The sequence below is a fragment of the Momordica charantia genome (assembly GCF_013281855.1).
Source record: "Momordica charantia cultivar OHB3-1 chromosome 8 unlocalized genomic scaffold, Mcharantia_2.0 BLBB01000008.1, whole genome shotgun sequence".
Lineage (NCBI taxonomy): Eukaryota > Viridiplantae > Streptophyta > Magnoliopsida > Cucurbitales > Cucurbitaceae > Momordica > Momordica charantia.
Window position 1 is genome coordinate 4,706,818 of NW_028275166.1, and position 24,757 is coordinate 4,731,574.

Sequence of the window (24,757 nt, forward strand, 5' to 3'; positions counted from 1 at the left end):
AATCATTCTTCGGTAAACTCAATTATCATAACAATTTCTTTTGAAGCCTCTGTTCATAACAAAAATTAAGTCTTTTTGTTTGTACGAGTCTCAAAGATTGTCTTAGCTATAAAGATGGTTTTGACAAACACGTTATTCCTTTGTATCTGAGTTGAATGAAGCTTGATGGTGATGTCATGTATGCAAAACTTCATCCAATTAACCATCGAGGAAAACAATTTTAAGTTCTAATTTCCATCTTTTTCAGATCTAAATCCAAGCAAGCAATTGATGAGATTCAACAGCCTTATCGACCTATATTAGATGAAATAATTTTCCTGTTTGTGCGAAAATCCCTTAGCCAGGTATCTGGCTATCCAAATCATGGACAAACGTACGAAGAAGAGGATGTTGGGATAATGAAGCCAAAACAAAAAACATGTCAAAGCATTGGGCCAAAATAGGCCCATTAACTTGCCATCATTAGAAATACATATTACTTTTTAGGTTTTGCCGTGGAGTCAAATTTTTGGTTGTTACACAAATTGGGCGGGCGGTTGAAATTGACTAGCATCATGATATTTTGTCGGTTTGTACATAGCCCTCCCAGCTTTACTTTTGGTTTCAAACCAAAGATCTCATACCAGTGAAGATAATTGTCCTCATCTATATATACATGATCATTTCCTTCCCTAACCAATGTAAGACTTTGTTTGCATTAACCTTACAAACCCAACAATCATCCACTCGAACAAAGTGTCACTTGTATCTTGCCTCGATTAGTTATGCAACCATCTACTCCCAACAGAAAATGGGAGCCCCTCTCTATCCAACGTCTAGATATAGTGCACTTGCTACATGGACCACCTTGTGGAAACACCTGGTGTCGTTCTATCACACCTTCAATCTCCTCCCATCGAACAAAGATACCTCACTCTTCCTATTAGTCTACCCGAGTGTGATAAGTTTCTTATCAATCTACCCTAACTTGATAGGACATGTCTTGATTGTCACCCGAGCATAAAACATGTCTTTGCTTGCTACCTTGAGCACTTTTTATTCGATTTTGAAATCCATCCACAAGTTTCATGATGACTATTAGGCTTACCAATCACTCTTGTTTAGCCTCCGAGGAATCCTCCCACACAACTAGATTTTTCACCATGGCTCTGATATCACTTATTAAGGATAATGGTACCCCGAGAGTATCTCCACAATGGTATAATATTGTCTGTTTTGGACATATCTCTCACGACTTTGCTTTTTATTTCACCCAAAAGACTTTATACTAGTGGAAATAATTGTCCTCGTCTATATATCCATGATCATTTCCTTCCCTAGCCAATATAGAACTTTGTTTACATAAACCTTACAAATCCAACCAATAAACTATTCAAATTTAAAATTCTCTCGATCTCTACTGTCTCTGCCTCTGTTTTCTCTCTCAATCTCTCTTATATTGTAGTTAATTCGTTCATCTCGGTTGTTGGTAGACACCTTCTTACATTTTAATTATTTATTTTATTAGGTAAACTATTTTGGACTGGAGTGTATGTTATTGCATGTTATTTGTAGGATGTAATACTATTGGGGGATTATGGAGCCAAAATAAAGATACATAAAACTTGAGAGAATAACATCGTGACGTTGGTTGGAGTATTACAGCATTGACGCATGACAGAATCAATGACGCATAAATGGTTATATCATTGAGACGCTACTTATAGCATATCACAGTACTCTAAAAGAAAAAGAAGTAGAGGTGCAAATGGAAGACAATACAACATTGTTGTGTTGTGTTACTTGGGAATTGCAAGTGAAAAAATTCAAGAAAAGACCTTACTAACACAAACATGGAAGAGTATAGATAAGAAAACTGTGTGTAAGACAATGTTGCGAGTAAGAGTGATATGAGCATGCGACTCTTCGTATTCTCGTAATGCAAGATGTGAGAGGAGGGGAGGGAGAGAATTTTTTTTAAGGGCAATTTTACCTTTTATTGTGGAAAATGACCGGAAATTAACCCGTTTAATAATTATTTTGTTTTTTAAAATTAAATTTACAATCAACCTATTATTCCTTTATCTTGTTACCAAAATTTAAAAAACGTTTTTTTATGAACATTATGATTGAAATTAATATATATTATATGAAAACAGCCTAATATTTGTTTAGATTATGTTTGATTAGGTCAAGAATATATGTCTCAACTACTTAACTGGTATGGAATCCATAGCAATAATAAGAAGACTCAAATGGGAACTATGACCCATTCCGACCATGACACGTGGCAGAACCAAAAGCCCACTCCCCAGCTAGGAAGCTCCACAAAAGGAGTTAAAATATTTAACAATCTTTTTAATGTCATAAGTGAAACGTAAGTGACGGGATTGCAGTTCTTAATTAGGATTAAGATAAAGCAACTATTTTGTAAGCATGCCTGCCTTTTGCACCTTTTTCAAACATTAAACTTAATGATTAAATTAACTTCAATTTTAATAATCTTGTATTTTTAATTTTGTATCCAATAGGTTGTTTGAAATTTAAAAATATTTTTATTGGTGTCTAAACTTTAAAAGTATCTATTAAAACCGTGACTTTCAATTTTAGATTTAATAGATTTCTAAGCTTTTAATTTTGGGATAATATATCTTTGAATTATTCAAATTTTTTTTTTAAAAATCTTAAGATCTATCAAATATGAGGTTTAATATTTTACTTTTGTCCCTAATAGATCCGCAAAAATTCAAAAGATGTCAGTAAGATATATGTTGGACAAAATTGTAAAGATATAACATTCAACTTGTTAGAGAATGTAGACATAGTCCCACGTAAATAAAAACGATCAACAAAGGACACAAATAAGCTCATGGAGACTTAGACCTAAGATAAAAAAATGTGATACCGTTATGAAAAACAAAGATAAACAACGTAACAAATATAGTAATGGACGATTATATTGCTGGATAACAAATGAGGAAGTAGGCCCAAATTTTTGTTATATTGGCCTAAATTTTGTTTATCATCTAACTAAAACCCCTTAAACCAATCAAATTTACAACAGTGAAGTATGGAAAAAGTTGTGTTGAATCCAAATCTAATACAACCCATAAACATCCCAAGAAAAAAAAGCAGAGGTTGAGAAATGGACAATTTGCAAAGAAAGAGAAGGGTAGGAATCCACTTTTTCACAGAAGGCAGAAAGCAGAAGGGGGGATTAGTTGTTATTGTGGTACGGTTTTGGAATAATGTGGCAGTGGAGTTTAAAGGACAATGGAAGAACCATTGCTAATGGTAACAGATGAGTGAAAGAGGGGTTTGGGTTTAGGTCTAGGTTTAGGCGTGGATTTGACCACTCAAAAACGTCTGCTTCAAGCAATGGAGAGGAAAGAAAGAGGAGGATATCTGTCCTTCATTTTGTAAGGCCCCTTGAAAATGTAAAAATTCAAACCCATCCGACAAGATTTGCCCATTTGAAGGACAGCTGAAAAAGCATTGCACAACACCCAATGATATCTATATGCTATTGCTATGTTCTTCCTCAAACTTGTGACAAAAAGCCTCTCAAAAAGGTCTCTCCTCAGGCTCAAACTAAGAAAATCATATTGTCCTCCTTGAGAAGTTAAAATTTAACGTTAAATTTGCCAAAAAGTTACCTCTTCTTCTTGGTCGGTCGTGTCCCCTTGTTTGATGGAAGCTCATCTGGTTTCTTTATTGGTTACTTTTCCTTGATGCATTCAACAACAATGCAAGAAGAACCACTTGGTCGTCCTTTGCTCTTCATATGTTGTAACTTATAACTCATATTAATGGTCTTGTTTATTTTTTATGTTTCCAAAAAATCACTTTTCTAATTGGACATGCGAAGCTTAATTTCTTTTCTTATGCTAGTTGAGTTTAGTAGATTTTCTATTTATAATTTGAGAAGGGTTCATTGAATTTTTTTAAATTAGTAGGGTGATATGGGTTACTTAACATTAAAAAACAAATATTAACTTAAATTAAGCAATATTTGGAAATCAAAACCATAGTTCCATTTATTCGAATTTGATGGCATTATTGAGTAAGGGCTTGATAAAAAATGTTTGATACCTCAAAAGGTAAAATCCAACCTTTTAAGACATAAAAAATAATGTATATCTCAAAGACTAAATAATATGTTTAGTTTTCAATCTTTAACAATAAGCTAGTTTACAATCCATTTCTTCATATAATCTTTCATTTCCTAGATACACTCTTCAAAATCTTGGCCAAAATTTTCAAAGAATTTAAAATTATTTTTTAGTTTTTAAAAATAACCCCTTCTTGGTCTTTAGTATAGAGATAAAAACAAACCTTTTAAAAATACACGAGTGAAAATGGATAAAAATTAAAAGGATAAAAATGAAATAGTATTTTAACATGTATAAATCTTAATTTGATATCAAGAGAGTGGAAAGTGGCGAACACTGAAAATGATATTGTCTTTGCGTTTGTGTTTGTTTTGACAAGCAAAAAATGATATAAAATAAGCCCACAACAGTCTTTAGTCTTTACCACAACATTACCAAAAGAAAAGAAAAGAGAGTAGCCCGTGGGTGTCCCTGTCGACGTAATTTTCGAAATTGTAAAATTTCATTATTACTCTCGTGAGCCACAATAGCGCAAAAAATCCACAAATTTCAAGGCCTATGATTTCACATTCTCTCTTCGTGTTTCTTCCACTGCCCAACAAACCCACTACTCTCTCTCGATGCGGCTGTTGAAGAAGTGCCCGGCCGCCGCCGTGAAGGTGCCGACAGTGGCGGTGGCTTTTCTACTGCTGCTGCTAATTATTTCCGGCGAGAGTAGCGGAGGAGAACAAGAAGTAATTGTAAACAGAGACAGAGAAGCAGTGAAGAAAGAGCAGCGTAGGATTACGAGTATGAGGTCATTCCATGTTTTCATGTCCAGTAAGAGGAAGGTTCCAAACGCTTCGGATCCACTCCACAATCGTTGAGTTCATTTCACTTTCTTTTCTTCCTTTTTTCTTTCTATGGTATATAAACAACAAATATTATTATAATAATAATTATTATAAACATAGCATTTTCTTCCGAAAAAAAATATATTTGAGATATTTGTTTCTTTTGTTGTTCTATTTCGTTGATTTGGTTAAACGGTTTAAAATCTTGGAGATGAAATGGGAATATATGACTTTTTTTTTTCTCTCTATATATTTTTGGAGGGTTTGGATTGAATTTTGTATGGTGGGTGCATGCCTGTCCAATCAGTGCAAGGAACATTATCTGATAAGTTTCAACATTTTTGTTTGGCTGTGTTCACCACATGTAGTAGTATGATTTTTATGGCTTATTATATTGTATTTGTAATGTAGTTTAATGAGATATATTTATGAGCCTAGCATTTAGAATATGGGCAAATTTTATATATTAGACCATACACTATGATTTTTTAATTATTAAATTAGTTGCACAAGTCCACATCAAATATAATATACCATTGTCTTGCACATTTTGCATTTCCTGATACATGAACGGTGATTCAATGTGGGTGTGGCTAGTCATATGGAAGCAACAAAATGAAAAGGTTCATAGCTTAACTATTCGAGCTTGGTTTAAGTTTGTTAAATCATTTAATAATTAGTTAATTAATCCTCCAATTTAATTCTGTAACTATGGTCATAAATAGTATTTCTCTTTAGTTTTGTATTGCTGTAAAAAAAAAAAGAAGTCATATTTAATATTATTATTATTTTGTTTTTAAAAGTTGTGATTGTCTGTTAACATATTTGTTATTAAGGAGGGTTTTTATTTTCTTTACAACCATGGGATGGAATGATAGTCCATAATTACCCGGTTAACATTTATGTTGTTTGTTTCTTATTTTTTATTTTTTAGAAACACAAATATTTGATAACAGTTTTTATGTTTTTTGTTTCTCACTAATGTTTTTCAAAGTTATGTAGAGATTTTGGAAACAATCAAATTATGTTTTCCGTTCCCATTTTCTGACTTTTAAAATGCATAATAAAATTTTAACAAAATGAACCAAACATAATTTTTTTTAATATTTAATTTAAAAAGTTATTTTTCATATAAAATTTAGAAAAAGAAGAATAGATAAAATGGTTATCACTTAGCATCTTCACCTATCAAATTATAATCTTTTTTTTGTGTTTCTTTTCTCAATAAAACGGAAAGAACAAACAACGATAAATAAATAGTTATCAAATATTTTTATTAAGAGTTCTATTTCTCTTTACTACACAATAAGAAACAAGAAACAAAAATGTGATAGTTATCAAATGAGGCCTTAATATCCTATGAATTTTCATATCAATTTTTTTTAATTGTGTAATTCATTTAAAAAATGTGTTCAAAATTTTAGTAAAACTAAAAAAAAGTCTCATAGTTGGATCTTGAAATACATATTATTTTCCAAATTTTGCTTTTAATGTTTTAAATAAAAATTGTTTTTCCCATTAAAAAACGTTATTCTCCATAAGTTTTTTTTTTAATCTTTTATTTTTTTATTGTTTTTTTCAAAGGTATAAGTTAATGTCTTTTTTAACGTAAAATATCTACTTCAACTATATGCTTGATTGATTTAAAAATCTTACTGCCTCACCCAGACAACGAACCTACCCACCATAGACTAAAAGAAAAATAAATGAAAGTTTTTTCCTTCATTTAAAAAGTCGCTAATTGAAGCTTTATTAAAAAATTGCGAGTTCAAATCTTCGGTCCTTATATCATACAAGAATGAAAAAAATGAGATTATTTGTATTAATGGAGAATGGACCGGTCAACATGATCATAACCAACGGTAATTAGTAATTGACATTTACTCCTTCTCTTGAGATTGGAGATTGGATTCCTCATATCTGAAGATTGTTGTACTAAAAAAGTTAATAATAAATAATGGAAGATTGACGGGATTGGATTAAGATTTTGGTCCATCCATTGGAGTAAAATATTTTGCAAGAAGTATGTGTTTGTGAATTTTTAAGATTGAAGCAAAGTTAATTGGAAGAATCCCTTCACAATTAAATTATTTTAAAATCAAAGACTTGTTTTGTTGAGAGGAGCGGCAACATTTGTTAATGCTAGTTGGCATTGTTTTTGTCGTTGCTTTAAGGTTGAGAATTAAATTTCTGTACTGTCATTTTCCTACGAGAGAGTTGTCGTTGTCATTTTTTTTTTACCATTTTAGAAGCAAACTCTGTGCTTTTTCATTTTAGTTGCCGTCAACCGATTGCTTTCTAATCTTCCTCTTCTGCCCCTCCCATATATTAAATTTATACATTCTTTTTATTATAGTAAATAATCTTTGTTACTGCTGTATGGGGTTGCTTTTAGGTTTCATCAAAATGTATCTCCAAATTCATACATTTTCAAAACTTAATTAATAGAGGATATTAATTTTATGGTTTTATTTAAATTCACTATTCAAGGTAATAAAATTTAAATTTAACCTTCTCAACTACATTGCTTAAATTGTGTAAGGTTTTTGGGCAAAAATATTAACTTTCCCCAATTGCTGCTACATTTGAAACGTAAGTAGGCCATGTAGTTGTCTCATACATTAATAGAATAATTTCCTGTGCATTATCACAATAATAGTAACCAACCAGGAAAATAATAATAATGGCTTTGGTGAAGCAACAAATATTTCATTATAACAGTAATTAAATTTTAAAACCATTTTTTTCCGAAAGATATTACTTACTCATGATATAATTTAAAATTATTTGAACCTGCTTGCGCCGACAGTCGTCGATGGATTTCCGACGAGTTCTGTAGGTGATGCGGTGGTTGGGGGTACAATGGAAGCAAGGAGAGAGAGAGAATTTCATTAATTTGGGTACCTAGATTTTTAGGTGGAAGAGAAAAATATATTAGAATTTCTTGAATTTGAACGTAAATTATTTATTTTTTTATTATATTTAAAAGTTCAGTTATCCCATCATCTTTTAAACTAAAGAGCCATATAGCTTAGGGGTTAAAACATTTTATGATTAAAGTTTAATCCCACATCCCTGACGAAAAAGTAGAAAAGAAAATAAATTAAAACAAAGATTTGGAGTCGAAACATTATTTTCTGATCGTCACCACACATCCTGTTTGATTCTAGAAGTAGGAAGTTGATCCGTCATTTTAACTTTGCCTACAAATAAACCCCCCAATTGTAACCGATCCCATTCTTCCATATTTAATTCAGATCTCGTTTTCAATTTCCCCCTCTTCCTCCTTCCACCGACATGTCCGAGCCACAGATCACTGCCTCGTCTCCGCCGCCGGAAGCAGAGCCTAAAGAACCCACTGAATCGCCCAAGCCCTTCGGTACCAAATTCAGCATATGGCCCCCAACGCAGCGCACTCGCGACGCCGTCATCAGCCGTCTGATTGAAACGCTTTCCACCCCTTCCATTCTCTCCAAGCGTTACGGCACCATCCCGCCGGATGAGGCCGCCGCCGCCGCAAGGCTTATCGAGGAGGAGGCGTATCTCGCCGCCGGTGTCTCTCCCGCCACCGAGGACGACGGCATCGAGATTCTCCAGGTCTACTCCAAGGAGATCAGTAGGCGTATGCTGGAGACGGTGAAGGGTAGAGCCATTCCGGTGGCTCCGGCGGAGAATGGGGAGTCGGAGGCCCCAACGCCGCCCGTTGCGCCCAGTGAGGAAACCCCAACTTTTGAAAATTGAATCTTGAATTTGAATTGTAGGGTTTTTGGCTTTTAATGTTATTACAGTTTACAATTGGCTTTGGGGGTATTGTTATTTGTTACCCTGTTTCGAGGCTCTTTTATTGGAGAATTTCGCTCACAGTCACAGGATGTGATAATTATTGTTTGTTTTCTCCACAAAAATGCCTGGGAATTGGAATTCCATAATGTCTTTCTTTCCCATTGTGGCCTCTTCTTGAATGTAATGAAAAGTGGAAGTTTGGAGATATCTGTTCTGATGAGCATATTCTAGTATGTGTATGGCTTCAATCTTCTTGTTGGTTTGTTTATCTGTGTGTTTGAATTGGAATCCATAGGATAGTTACTAGTTAGAATGTTTTGTCTTGAGCTCTCTCTTTAATCTGTATGATGTGCAAGAGGGTTCTAGAAAATACCCAACTTTTGAACGATGGGCTTGTTCTAATATCGCTTAAACTGTAATGGGATTATTGCCTAATCATTCTGATCTTAGAAGAAGATATATTGGGTTAATTAAGAAGCCCAAAGTTGTTTCTGAAAATTGGCAACTTTTAGAAGTTTAGATCAGATGTTGATAAACTGACGAAGTTCTTCTAAGGGTGATTCTTTTTCTCTCTTTTGCCTTCGATTTGCTTGTGTAATGGAGATGCAAAACAGTGTTGGTTAAACTCTAAAGCTTGCTCTCGCTAGAACAATGTTGTTGGTGATTTCATACTTTAGAGATAATTTGAAAACTGTATTTTGAAAAAAGACAGATTGATTTTGAACCTGCATGGAACTGACAGTTGTAGCTGCTCAATTGGCTCAGGAGCGCGATCGAACTTTCTCTAAGCCTATCACTCTTCACTTAACTCAAACCAATTGTCAACGACTCCTCGACATTATGCATAATTCATTTTTGATAACCAACTTGAGCGTTGGAATTTTTACCTCACTAGTCTAGTTAAATAATTGCGACCTTTGTTTTGGAAGGATACTGGATTTTAATTGCTTTAGCAAACACAAACCCAGTACATCTTGTTAGTTTGAAAGCTGGTAAACTGACATCCCAGAATATGTATTTCTGACCCGCATATTTCCAGATTACTTGAGAGCAGTAAGAACAAAAGATCGAAATACGTAATTTGATGGCTCTGAGGATGCCAACTCACAGTTTTAACGTAAAAATTTATACATTTTGATCTCAAGAATACAATACAAAGCCAAGTACTATTTGCATGGGCAGAGTTCAAACTTCAAATAATGTCTGATCTCTCCAAAATTGTGAAGTCTATAAAACATTTGAAAAGTGAAAAAAAAAAAAAAAGAAGAAAAGAATCCTCATTTCCTCGTACAAACCAAATTTCACAAATTCATTCAGAAGTTTCTTCAGCTAGTGTCCAGGGCCTCTCCTACTAGGCCCAGAAGCATGCTTGAATGCCCAGCTCCCGGGGCCGTTCCGACCACCGCCAACCTTCCGACGAACGGCGATAACTCTCCCCCGTCCAATTCCGGCCGTCGGGAGAGCCTCCACCGTCGATCGGAGCAGCCTGCAATCCACATGAACAAACACCATTCCCAACATTATCAAGATCACAGCAACAACTCCAAAACAGCCGCGCTTCATCATCCTATATTCCTTGGATATGAATCTGAGACCACCAATTTTCTCAGCAAAGCGTGTTAGCAAATGAAAGGGACTTGGGAAGTTGGCCTTTTATATATTGCATACAATACAACCACCAAAAGTGCTTTTCACCAAATCACCAGGGGCGGTGGTGTAGTTTATATATCTAAATTTACCTACTTCTTTGACTGCTGTGGGAACATTGACTTGGAGGAAACTCAAACCCCTGTTGTTCACACTAGAAGAGGAAAACAAAAAAAAAGGGAAGAAATTGGTGAGGCAGAGCCCTTAATTTGCAGGGTCACCGCCCCAAAAACCAAAGATTACACGCTTTTACAGCTTATTCAAAATGTATCATCAATATCTGATCTGCAGGGTGGCACGCGGTTGTGTCTTTTTGTATTTTGCATTATATTTTATGAAGGACTTTGGAGATGAAATTGAAGTTTAGGGAGTGGGGTTGGTTCATCATCTTATGGAAGTTTCGTGTAATTAGGCCGTTAATTTGTTTGAGGAGTTGGATTGATTACACTTTTTGAAGATCTGGAAATAACATGGAGATATCATAAAGTGGTCAGTGATGAAAATATATGGAAGGAGAAGTCAAGTGCTGGAATATTTAGCTTGTGTTTATGCATCGAATGATTGGCTAAGGCTGGCCAAATGCTGGATTTTTTTTTCCTTTCTTTTTTTGCCGCTTAAACTCCATTTGAGCTGATGATCCACTGCAAAAAGATATGGTGTTAATGGAATGATTAATTTGGAGTTGTCTTGGTATAAATTTTTTCGTTTTTCGTTTTTGTTTTACATTTCGTTTGTAATTAAAGCAATCCAGTTATTTGGCAGCGAAACTAACTCAATTTGTGATTGACATATCAATAGATCAAGAAGTTGTAAGATTTCCACCCCACACATATTGAACTCAACAAAAAAAAATAATAATAAGTATTATTATTTGACTCATTTGATGATATTCTTGTTCCTCTGTATCAATACAAAACAATAGAATTACCTTTTGTGATTGTTTTTTATTTTTTGGGTTTTTAATTAAAAAAAAAAGATGGTAACTTTTTCTAGTTTATTGTTGTTTAAAATTTTGGCATTAAAAAATATAAGTTTTATATGAAAATTAATTTTTAAAATAAAATATTTAAATTTTTACGCTATATTTTATTTTTTTCAATATTTATTATGTATTTTATAAGAAAAAAAATACTTTTATGTTTGGAAAAATTTGAAAACATGAAACAAAAAAGATACTTAATTTTATTATTTCTAAAATTTTAGACAATTTTTAAAATGAAAACTCTTATATTTTCCAAAGTAAAAAAAAAAAGAAACAAAAAATAAGAAGATTACCAAACCAGCTTTTGGTTACCCATTTTTGTACTAGGTTTTGAGAAATAGAAATTTCATTAGATAAATAAATAAAATTTGCTCTTTATGCTAGAAAATATATATTTTTGGAACTTGGTACTTGGGAGAGGCCAAGAGGGGAATGAATTAAAAAGGTTAATGATTAGATAAAGAAAATTTCATATCTCTGATTACTTTTTTTTTTTAACTAAAGAATTTTCCGATTCATCTCATTTATTACCTTCGTCATTCTTTAAGGGGAAAAAAAAATCGATTTTTATGTCAAAACTTCGGCTCCATTCCCTCGCCAACAAGTCACGTTTGTTAACTTTCTATTTAAAAATCATAAAAATTTAATAAATGGACCGTTTTTAGATTTTGTAATCCAAATAGTGAAAATTATTATATTTCAACTTTTTTCAAATCTTGAGTTTAAAATTTTAAGAGGTATAATTATATTAAACGAATAAATTTTTTTTTGATAAATATACTATTTCATGCTATACAAATCATTTAATTTTTATTAAAAATAAAATAGGTAAAATTTAATATATTATAAATTATATAATATTGAAAAATAATATATAAAATTTAGAGTAGATAGGTTAATAAATTGATTAATAATATTTTAGATTGAACCAAATATTTAGTCACAAAGATATACTAAATACACCTGAAACAATTTTTTAAATTGAGATTCAATTTCCAAATCGGCTATCAAATACAGAATTGAAAACACGTAAAAAGAATACAATTATTTATTTATTGAATCTCTTGTTTTCATGTTACCAACCAAATGCATTCTATCATGCACTCCTCTGATTCGAGGGAGATACTAATATAGAAAATTAAGTATATTCTCTTTTACAAATTTCTAGAAATTAAAATAATACGATATCAATTATTGAATTGATAAGATAAGATAGAGATAATTTAGGAAATTAAAATTTTAGTGCGCAATGGTATGAATATAGACGATGATGGAGAAGTTCATGTCCTATAATTTGTACTCTTTGTCCTTGCCCATTGCCAATACTGCCGACTCCACACCAACCCAATTATATCATTTCTTTGTTCTATGATTAATTAACCAAACAAACAATATTTAAATGGTCCATGAATACATGTGGTGTAGTTCAATGATAATTGATATAGATGTCAATTAAAAAGTTGTTTGTTCGATTCTCCACCCCACAAGTTGTAAAAAAAAAAAAAAAAAAAAAAAAATCATAGATACATACCATTTTTTTCACCAACAATTCTCTAAACTTATTGTTTACTTTGAAAAAAGATATATGTCAATTACCGTTGAATCATGTTAATAAGTTGTGCAATTATTATCCACAATTAGTTTTTTTTTAATATTTGTGATTAGTTATAAACATTTTTATAGTGGAAAGATAGTATATTTGCATGTATTGGTCCTCTTAATTGTGTTGGATGATTTTAAATAGTTGGATTTGGATATGTTGTTATAAGTTTGAGTCTTTTATATATCTTTCATTTTGTGGCCGAGTTTGGGTATTTTAACTTCGATAACCATTCTATTTTTTAAAGTTAATTAGGTTTATAAACAGTACTTGTACATATTTTTACACGTGTTTATATATTTTCGTTATCTAGTTTTTAAAAATAATTTCACATTTAAGTCGAGTTTTGGAGGAAAAAAGTTTTAAAAAACTTGTTTTAATTTTAAAATTTTAGTTAAAGAAATTCAATTTTTAACTAAATTTAATTTTTGTTTAAAAGAAAAGTGAAAACATATATACCAAACAAATTACGAGAAAACAAAAATAGTTTTCAAAAACAAAATAGTTATCAAAGGAAGCTTTAACAATTGGGTTTGAGCATTTCTTTGACATCATTTTGAGTGCAACTGTGCAACAACAGTTGAAGATGAACGTTTGAATTTACAACCTATTAATTAGAGGTATGTACTCTAATCAATTGATCTATGCTCTAATTAACAATTCTGAGTGTTGTTTACCTTTCATATTATATTATTTATTGTTGATTTATGGGAAATATTCAAAAAAATTTTAAGATCTATTAATTGTAACATTAGTTGTCAATTTGAACATAGCTCGGTAAGCAATTATTTTCGATCAAAAGATCGTGAGTTTAAATCTCGTCCCCATATATTAGACTAAAAAAATTGCAATATTTATTAAAAGTTCGGGTAAAGAATGAAATTGAAACTTGTTAAGTCTAGAAGTACAAATTGAACATTTTTGCAAAAGAAAAAAATAAATAAATAGAAGGAAGTTATATGTGTTGAATAAGAAATATTTATAGAATTTAGGCGGACTTTTAGCTATCAAAAGATTAAGGAGTACAAAAGGTAAAAAGTAACTTTTGAAAATTAATTGGTATATATTTCTAGATTATGACTTAGAACTCCACCAATACGTGTTGTACTAAAAGAAATTAATTAATTAAATAATAAAACAAAATTTTTTACTTAAATCACACTTATGAGCAAAGTAGCCAATATTGGGCTTGTGCATATACGAGTAAAAGACATTATTACAACAATGCCTACGACAAAAATGTTAGAGGTTGGAATCTCCACCTTATATTTTGAAATAAAAAAATCTTATATGTTTAATTATCTATACATTTTTTCATGCTAAATAAATACAGGGATTAATTTTACGACATCTAGTGCATTTATCTAAGAGGATTATTTGTTTACTAATGTTGTAAAAATAGTTGGGAGAAGGAAAGGTAGATAAAAATGCAATTAGCATTTTGTTCTTTGTTAATTTGAGTTTTTAGGGGTTTAATTTTTCACAGAGCTAGAGTCGAACGAGGAGTGAAATAGAACACGTAACCATACGGAGAGTTGAACCTTGAACCTAAAATTATAGTGTCTATGTGAGCCATGTTTATATTGACAATTATCGTTGTACTATACTCGCTTTGACAGATTTTATCTCTTTTAATCAAGATAATAGATTGAGTTGGGTTGGATTTATTAGAACAGAGTGTTTTTCTAAAAGTTGATTGATGTGAGGATTTTTCTGGCAAGAACCTCAGTCATTATGACACAATATTGGCTATTGCTCGAGTGGCTCTTTATATTTTTTCACCAAAACAAAAAAAATAGTTTTAATTGATTGATTTATTAAATTAATTAATCTTAAAAAAAATCTTTTTACATTTGTTATTGGTTTGTTGAGAGCTGAATGAAATTTCTCCTAAATTTTATAAATATTCTTATTCGACAAATATAACAATAAGTTGACTTAGAATTTCTAATAGCCTTCAATTTGAACTTTTAATTTCATCCTTTTAGATTAAATTTTAATAAACATTACAATTAATGCATATTAAAAAATATGTATGAAAATTGCCCATAAAGCAACCAATAAATCCGTTTAAAAAATAATAATAAATCCTTACAAACCAAGGTGAATATATATCAGTGATAAGTTACACTTACTTTTTTTTTTCTTTAAATCGGAGGTTTAGATCTCATACCTCCAATTTATTGTACTAAAAAAATAGTAATAAAACAAATCATAGAACACCAACCAACAAAAATCCAAGTTATGTACAAAAATGCTGAAACCTAAACATTAAATCCTTATTTGATAATCTTTTTATTTTTTAAAATTATATTTGTTTTTAATAATTTTTATTTGATAATCCTTTTATTTTTTAAAATTATGTTTGTTTTTAATAATTTCTTTAGTATATTTGTACTTTTATTTAAAAAAATTTTGAATTCTTTGCTAAATTATTAAAAATAAAAAATAGTATAAAAAATTAAATTAACTCAAGGGAACTTGGAAGAAAAAATTAGGATAACTTTTTAAGACCAACTACGTAATTTGGAATACGCGCTTTTAGGTGGAAATAGGATGTAGCTATTCTATTATTTTATTAGATAATGTAAGGAGAAAATTTGTAAAATAATTTATTTTTGATAAATTGATTGTTAAATGATTTAAAATTATATTGGATTGTATTTTAGGATAACTCCAAATAACTTTTTGTAAAAGACGAGTTAGTCAGCTCCTGATGGCGTCATTCTCAATTGTGCTTCTCGAAAATATTGTCTTGAATCAATATGACAAATTCTTTTTGGTTGATGCTTTTTTTTAGTGGTTGATTTGATGCATAATCATCAAGTTGAAAAATGTGAATTTTGTACATAAAAAATTTCTTTATTTTGTAATCTGTATTATTAAAGTAACATTTCGGTATAACTTTAAAGAACTTATTTTCCATTTTAAAGTTAAACATATTTGGTAAGGGGTTACTCGGTAATAGTACGTAAAGTAAAATTTTGTTTCTGTTTTTTAACAATATTTAGAAACAATTTTTTAAATAAAATATTGTAGCATTTTGACACCCTATCTTAATTTTCTAAACAAATATTACTTATGGCTTACCATCACTTTGGCTTCAGTTTATTATTTTAACTTTTAAAAGGCTATTTTAATTTATAAACTTGTCTTTTTAAATTTTAAAAATATCTACTTAATTCCTAAACTAAAAAAAAAAAAATCACTTTACTTTGTGTCAAAATTTTGACTATTAATTATTAACGATATGACCTCACCATGCTGATCTAAACATATATTGGAGCCACATATACTGGTTAAAGAGCGTGTAATATAAGGTCTTCCTTTACATCTCTCTCACTTTAGTAGCTCTCCTTTGTAGACTTCAACATTAATACTTAAAAGTTAATCGTATTTCAAAGTACATGAGTCATCAACTATTTTTCTTAGAATTCATTGAACTTTAGCATTTAAAATAAAAAAATTTGTATTCAAATTGATAAGCTTTAGTGGGAAAAAATGAAAAAAATGGAAGTAATTATAACTATTACTTGAACAAATATAAGGTAAAGAATGAAGATGACGATTGGCATTGTCCGACAGACATATTAATTTAAAAAATGGCGTATATTGTCGAATAAGTTAAGCCGTTCCTTCACGCAAGGCACACGAAATGGGGAGATTTCTTTCATTTATTTATTTTAATTTTTGACAAATAAAGGTGGAAACGGTCTTTTCGTTAGAGGTTGGAAGCGCATTCAATTCCAAATTTGTCGTCTTCCAAACTTTTTCAGACAATTTGCATCACTTTACCAACTTCTCCCATTCCTATTTGATTTCTTTCACCACTCCCCCAAAAAAATTTCATGTCCAATGTTCCTCGTTCAGTACTCGAATCGAACCATTACCAAACCAAACCCACCAACAAATTTCCCAATTCCCATGTGCTAGATTCGCATTTTCCACGATGAAGCGGCCTTTTTCCGGCAATGATTCCGGCAGCAATACGAAGAAGCTGAAGTGGTGGAGGTCAGAGTCGGAGGATGACGCATCCCAAGTCGCTGGGTTGGCGAATTTAGACGACAATCTGTTGTTCGAGGTGCTGAAGCACGTGGATGCGAGGACGCTGGCGACGGCGGCGGGCGTGAGCAAGCAGTGGTACAAGACGGCGCAGGACGAGCGGCTGTGGGAGCTGATCTGCACCAGACACTGGGCTAACCTCGGCTGCGGAAACCAACAGCTACGGTCCGTGGTGCTGGCGCTTGGTGGCTTCCGTCGCTTGCACTCTCTTTACCCGTTTGCGCCAATTATTGGATCCACGCCCTGTAATCGATGGGGGAGGGACGAGGTTCATCTCTCCCTCTCTCTTCTCTCCATTCGCTACTACGAGAAGATGAAATTCAAAAACACACCCACATGAAATTTCATTTCCATCTCAGATTTATCTAATATGTTCTGGATTTTATCTGGGTTTTGTTTCCTTTTTTTTTTTTTTTGTAATCTTTATTTTCTTCCGCTGTATTAGAGATTGTTGTAAAAGATCATTTGGATTTGGTTTGAACCAACTGACGGATTTTTCTCCCGTCAATTGAGTTTGGGTAGTTGCTTGTGATTTTAAAATACTGTGGCTTTTTCATGCCAACTGTTACTGTTGCCTGAGGGGGGTTTTGCTTCGGGTCGCGCTGAAGGGAGACTTTGTCAAAGGACGAAGGATTTTGCGACATTTGACTGAAACTTAATTTGATATTGAAAGTAACGATTATGGTTCTGTTGACAGCTCGGTAACGTAAAATTTCCTTCGAGTTTCTACATTGACTTGGTTTTTAATGGCGACAGCTTTCAGAGCCAAATGGTTCTGTACCAAATAGATTCATCGTTTGGCGTGGGCCCTAAATAACAAATTAACAAGAAGAAAAAAAAAAGGAGTTATGGGTCTCATGGAATTTACAGAGAATCGGTAGAATAGAACTTGGGTTTCAAGGTCTACTAAAACTTTAGATTTTTTTTTCCCTTTTAACTGATTTGATTTATAGTAATTCAAAGATTAAAGGAACTTGAGACGTTTTTCTTTTTCTTTTTCTTTTTTTTTTTTAATTCACGACGAGCTTGTGTTGAAATTGGAAGTCAGATGCGCAGCATCCATTGACTCTCTCCCTGTCTCTGTTTCTCGTGGTCGCTGTCTTTCTCTGTACACAGCCAAAATTATTGTGATTTTGTTGTAGTTGAAAATGGAAGACGGAGGGAGTTGTAAAATTCGAAGGGGGTTTTCTTGTTTCGTCTCGTTTTGGTTTTGTTGCTGCCACCGTGCTAATCGATCTTGCTTATTCCAATACGCTTAACCACGGCGTTTCTGATGGCATCGGTCTGAAAACGCCAGCCGTTGTGTTCAATCCCAGACATGTACTTCCTCACTTCCATTTTTATCATCTCCTGCATCGCAGCTAAAAAATCGGCGCTAAATAACTCTTTCTCGTACCACGCGGGAGGTGCCTGAACTTGAACCATCGTCCGGGTCGGGCTCGCGACTGAATCCGACCCATACCCGGATGATGAACTGGATCCTATTCCTGGCAATGAGAGGCTGAGTGAGGTAGCAGGATCATCGGACTGATGATTCGACGGAACAACCGAACCGCTTCTTGCTAAGGGTCTGTACACGTGTGGCGGCGACGGAGACGAGTCGCTCAAATCGGATCCGGATGGACTACTCGGGTTGAACGCGAACCCGGACGCGACCGAGGGCGTAGCAACGCTCGCAGATCTCTTCAGAGGCTGATGCGTGTCGGCGTCGTTGAAATCTTCAGCCATGGCGGAGCATTTACGCTTCAGCGTGGAGTTCCAGTGATTCTTAATGGCGTTATCGGTGCGGCCATTCAACAGGCGAGCAATCGTGGCCCATTTATTCCCGAACTTGGCGTGCGCTCTGCTAATGGCGTCGTCCTCTTCGGGAGTAAACGGCCGGTGCTCCACCTGAGGAGAAAGCTGATTACACCACCGGAGACGGCACGATTTTCCAGATCTACCAGGAATGGACTTGCTGATCAACGACCAATTCCTCGGCCCGTAGCTTTCAACCAACCTCCTCAACGACTCGTCCTCTTCAGGACTCCACGGACCTTTAATCCGTTCTGCATCTTTCCTCACAGAATCCATCGAACAAAAATTCTCACAGAAGAAAAGATGAAGAAGAAGAAGAGGCGAAGGAAGGAAGCGGTGGAGGCGGAGCCTCACCCTGTTTGTTAAAGAAGCAGTGAAGAAGAAGGGGGAGAGGTTATTTATATGAGAAAAGAAAAGAATGACCGGTTGAGCCGGTTGCGCAGTAGAGGATGCTTCGAGGGAAGGTAGTTATTCGGATACAGCTGTCAAAGACACGTGTCGATAAATTTTCGCGTGCGTTTGGAGCGTAGCTGGGACCCGTTATAAAACTGCCTTACCTACACAGACACAACACAACAGTTATTTACGGAATTAGCAAAATTCACGGAATGGTAAAAACCAAAGAAAGTAACCGCATCCATCCTCCGAGTCCACGCTTTTAATTGGGAGTGAAAATTATGTAATTAAACTCCTAATTTATCCGTTAGTTTGGTTTAACTTTTAACGATTATTTATTTATGATAATGGGAAGGGCGGTGCGGTGAGGGAGCCGTTGGAAAAGAGGTTAAATTTAAATTCGAACGTGGTGTTAACTGTTAAGTTAATTTAAAATTAAAAAAAATAAAGAAGATAAGAATAATATAAAAGAGAGTACGGTTGGGAAATTTGATGGGAGCGGAGGACTTTGACCAAGACAGGCTGGACAGCATTTGGAAATGATTAATTATAAATATTAAAGATATTTACAAATCGCAATGAGTTGCTGAGCTGGCCAAGAACGACAAAACTTCACTAGCAGAATCGCGGGAAGAACGCCCTTGCTTTGCTTTGCTATCATGTCAGTCCAGCCTGTAAACTCTGTGCATAAACCAATTATCAACCGCCACGTGGAATTTGCCATCTTGCTCTAAGAAACTGCCAAAATGCCCTCCACCGCTTTTCCCACTTTTACCTGAGTTATTTTCTGATACTACGTGAGTACAAGAGTACAAAGGTATTAATTTTCGGTCCACGTATTTCTGTGGCTTCAACGTCAATATAAGGCAATAAATCGTATTTTTATAGAATTTCACAAAATATAAAAAAAAATTGCAAAGAATTGGAAAGAATTTTCATAATCTTTACAAACATATCCAAATTGGATGTCGACATTTTATTGATATTTTATCGATATTTTCATGAAATTGATAAATTCATCATTTCTATTGATATCACTATTTAAAACCTTACATAATACTTTTATTCATACTATAATTTTATTTTTATAAATAATTTTTAATCTCAGTAAACTCCGTGTCATTTTTAATATGATGTTGATGTGACAAAAAATAAATGAAAAGAGTATTCATACTATCGTAATATTAAAAAATTTCTCATTTCATGTAACTTTTATTATTTCTTCTGTTTTCATCCTCCAAATTAAATGGTGAGAAAGCTCGAATATATTTCAATGGATTAAAAAATATATCTTATATCAAAAGATCATAAATTGAAATTTTTACCCAAACTTTAGGGAAAAAATGGGAAAAATATCCAAAAAAAAATGACATTGAATTAAATTAATATAAACTAACGTTTTGGAAATAAATACAGAGCATACTTCGGTGTACTCCCAATCCATCTCTATCAATAATAACCATTGTCGAACTTGAGTTTAGTTTAACAATTAATTGTTGAGATATATAGTCAAATGAAATATTAAATACTCAATCTCTAGATATTGTTAGCTAAAAAAATTAATAAAAATAAATTGAAATTTCAGCAAGAAAACAAAAAAAAGTAAAATTTACACTATTAATGTGACAGCTACACTTACACTGTTCTCCCAAACAATGTACTATGAAAGGAATCACACTTGTGTTCTTAAGAAAATATAATAAAAAAAATTCAAATTGTAAAATATAATAAAAAAATTAATAATAATACCAACGGGTTAAAGCTTTAACCTTTTTAAAGTACCAAAAAATTTTAGTCAAATTTCAACCATTTTTTAAATTAAAAAAAAAAAACTACTTTACCACTTTTATTTTGGCTAATATTTTAGTAACATTTTTGAAAATAAAGTAATCTTTTAATTATGAAGCACATTTTCTAAACCAAAAGATAAAAAGCAAATTTATTATTTAATTTAACTTTAAGATTTCATCAACATTCCGATTTCTCAATCTCACTAACTTTTGTATAAAAAGAATCTGGCAGTGAGAATTTAGGAACGACGGCAAATCTAGGCAAAGAGAATAAAATATCAAAAAGTTAAAAAAATACTTGAATTAATAATTGCTAATCAGTATTTAGCAAAACAATTAATCTACAATTCTACGAGGGTATAATTATTTTTTGAATGAAGTTGAACAGGATTTTGAACAACTTTATTGACAAAACATTTGCCTATACTTTATCAATATTCCTTAATAATGTAGTTAAGAAACGACCGGTACAAAATATTAGGACTCTGTTTAATAATGTTCCCACTTTCATGCATAAGTCCACATGATCTTGTTGTTTTTCACCTAACATATTAATTTAAAGAGATACAATATTGTAGGTCCACCCACAAGAAAAGAAAAAGTTAAAATAACTCTGCTTTACTTATTTAATCTAACGAGGCTATAGATGTACTTTGTATATATGGAATTGAATATCCTATTTTACATTTATGGGAGTTTAGGTAATTTACATTTATCTCGACTAACTTTTCAATAAAATAATTACTTAATCTTGCCACTTTTGGTTTTGTTGAAATTTTACCTCTTAAACGAGGGTTCATATAAATTCTATTAAGCCCACCACTGGATGAACAAATATTAAGTTAATGACTTAAAAATGAAAATAGGAAAAAGTTGGAGAAATAGCTATAGCTTGTGTGGCCGTCCATGTAGCTGAAGAAGAGTTTTCTTTGATGTCTAGTGGCTCAATTAGTTAATTTATCTTTCGATAGGATTTCTTTGTATCGCTTTTATCAGTAAGTCATATTTTTTTTTTGTTCTATCTTGAATGATATTTTTATGTATCGATTGTTAGCCAGGATTCAAGAATGATATATTTTGTTGCATTATGTAGTTACAACTAGAAAAGAAAGTGATGCAAGCTAATTAGCTATTATATTCACCGTGGATCTTTTTCCCTAAAACCAAATGATTTTCTAATAAGGTTTGGTGTCTCTATTTTCTTCTCTTGTATGCGTGATTTTATTTCTCGCAGTGAACCTATCATTTACGCATGAAAAATCCCAACAATAGTAAACTTACATTAATATTTTAAGTATATTCTCCTGCATTTCTTTACCTTCTCATTTATTTCAAGGATGGTTAGATCACCCCATAATGATAAAATCTATAAACAAAATAGTTGTCTGGAAAAAGTTATACATAAACGAAATTTTACCAAAAGGGTAATCAAATCAGAGACATTTTTAATAAAAAAGAAAAAGGGGTTAAAGAGGTGAAATTTCATGTGATTTATAATAAGGGAAAGTGGTTGTGTTTCTTCTTCTAGACAAAACGACAGACATTGTTGTTAAACAAGTAGTGCGCTTTGTTTTATATAGGCAGCCACCAAACCACCAAATAAATTAATATTTCTCTAAATGAAACATTGATATATATATATATATATATATATATATTTTATTTTTTTGCCTTTGCATTTGCATTTGGTAACGTTTAAAAAATAAAGCCAATAATTAAAGAATGTCAGGAAGGTGTTTGGAATATAAATTATGCAGAAGATAAGGTATTGTGATGATAATTGATATATGTTAATGAGCATTGGATCTTGGAAATGTATTTAAAAAAGGATCGTAATACTAATCCTAGCCGAGCCACTGTCAAATAAAACGGTGCGTTTCAAGTCTACACATTTTATTTTATCATAACATCATTGAGAGGCTCCATACCCCTGGATATTTTAGGGCAATCTTTTCAAAGTTTGGATTAATTTTATTTCACTAACTATATTGAGTTAATTGTTTATAAAATATTATATTTCAAATAAATGATGGGGCTTCAGACCTAGTTTAGGAATGAAGAAGTTACTTAGCTTAGGGCTTGATATGCAATTCAACTTCTCTATTCAGTTGATTTATGGTAGAATTATTATTAAAAACTGTTTTGAGATTTTGTCATACAAATAGTAGAAATTTTAGAAATTAGATTTTGAATTTTAAACCTTAAAATACATCATTACATTAAAAAATATATATAAAAACATTGATAAAGGTACTATTTCATGTTATAAACTCATTTCGTTTTTGTTAAAATTAAAAATAAAAATATAATATATTGAAAATTAAATATTATAAAATAATAATTCAACAAAATCTATAACACATTAATTTAATAATATTTTAAATTGAAACTAATTTATAAATATATATTATTAAACAATTTGAGTAATCTTTTAGATTTAAGATTTAGTTTTCAAATTTGCTACCAAACACATATATAAAAATACTTAAAATATATGAAATACAACTCTATTTTTTATTTAATCCATTGTTTTCAAATTTTTATTTTCAAATCACCAATTAAATGCATTCTAATATTTGACCTGTTTTTTGACAATTGTGATGAGTTTCAAGAAACTAACATGAACCTAGCTCAATATTCATTGACACTTATCACTTATCTCTAATCAAGAGTTTAGAAGTTACATTATCCCACTTATAATACTAAAAGAATATGAGTTTCAAGAAAACAAAATGTCTTTTTATGATATACATTTTGGGATATCATAATTAAGCATTGTGTGATAAATTTGAAAAAGTTAAACATTTTTTATTTTTTATTTTTTTAACATTGATTTGTTTGGTAATCTATCCCATTTTAAGTGGTAATTTTTTTTTTTGTCAATCTAAATTATTGTTTTGAGTCTAATAAAAACTCTCTTGGATTCTTTTAACCCATTTCGACCAGTCATGTGCTCTGACCAGACAAAGATGAATTTGTTCCTAAGAGAGAGGAATCAAATAACATTATACATAACATGATTAATAGTCTTTAACAAAGCCATATCGACCCTTATCTATGTAAATAGACACAGAAAAAAAAAATATATATAAATGGATGGAAAAACTTTTTCATGTCTTAAAAAAATATGTAATCTTCGCTTGATGGACAACTAGTCCCCCTCGGAAAACTCTCGTCTGTTTTACTTTTTGTTTGTTGGCTGATCCTTCCTCACCATTTATACTCAAAAATTTATTTCTATTTTTAATTTTGTTTTGCTCTCAAAGTTCTATTTAAAATGTGTGGTTTTTTAGTGTCTTCTGTGGGCCTTAATCATCTTGAATCCCACCTAATTTGTTAAATCTCTCTCTATATATTGTATTATAAATGAAAATTTTAAGCCTACGACATTTCTATTTTATTTTTCATCTTCCCAAACATATTATCTTGCGCCTTTTTTCTTTTATTTATTAAGATTAAAACTACCTCATTCTAATTCATGAAATAAATTTTTTCATTTCCATAACATTTTTAACGTGTACTTTTATTTTCCTAGATTGAATAATATGAGCTAAACTCGATGTTAACTGGGACCCATTTTTGGTACAAAATCAATCCTGACCGATTAATGGTCACTCCTAGTATGAATGACATGACTACAATGAATAAATGATATCAATTGATGACGTGTATGACAAATGGGAAAGTTTATGGTATTACGGGAGTACTATACTCTCTTCCATTCATTGCTTGTACATGAACATCATATTAAAAATTAAAAAAATTATTTCTAAGAT

General features: G+C 31.8%; 2 protein-coding genes and 1 pseudogene across 2 annotated transcripts; 2 read left to right on the forward strand and 1 right to left on the reverse strand.

Annotated features, from left to right (window-relative positions):
• Positions 1–8,098: 8,098 nt before the first annotated feature.
• Positions 8,099–8,914, forward strand: LOC111004941 (MFP1 attachment factor 1). The gene has a single exon (XM_022276230.2). The coding sequence runs from the start codon at positions 8,222–8,224 to the stop codon at positions 8,663–8,665; it is 444 nt and encodes a 147-aa protein (XP_022131922.1). The 5' UTR covers positions 8,099–8,221; the 3' UTR covers positions 8,666–8,914.
• A 7,971-nt stretch (positions 8,915–16,885) lies between these two features.
• LOC148209408 (F-box protein GID2 pseudogene) lies at positions 16,886–17,338 on the forward strand (annotated as a pseudogene).
• A 554-nt stretch (positions 17,339–17,892) lies between these two features.
• On the reverse strand, positions 17,893–19,173 carry LOC111005174 (transcription factor MYB44). The gene has a single exon (XM_022276587.2). It carries the CDS (start codon positions 19,069–19,071, stop codon positions 18,226–18,228), a length of 846 nt encoding a protein of 281 aa, XP_022132279.1. The 5' UTR covers positions 19,072–19,173; the 3' UTR covers positions 17,893–18,225.
• Between the last annotated feature and the right edge of the window lie 5,584 nt (positions 19,174–24,757).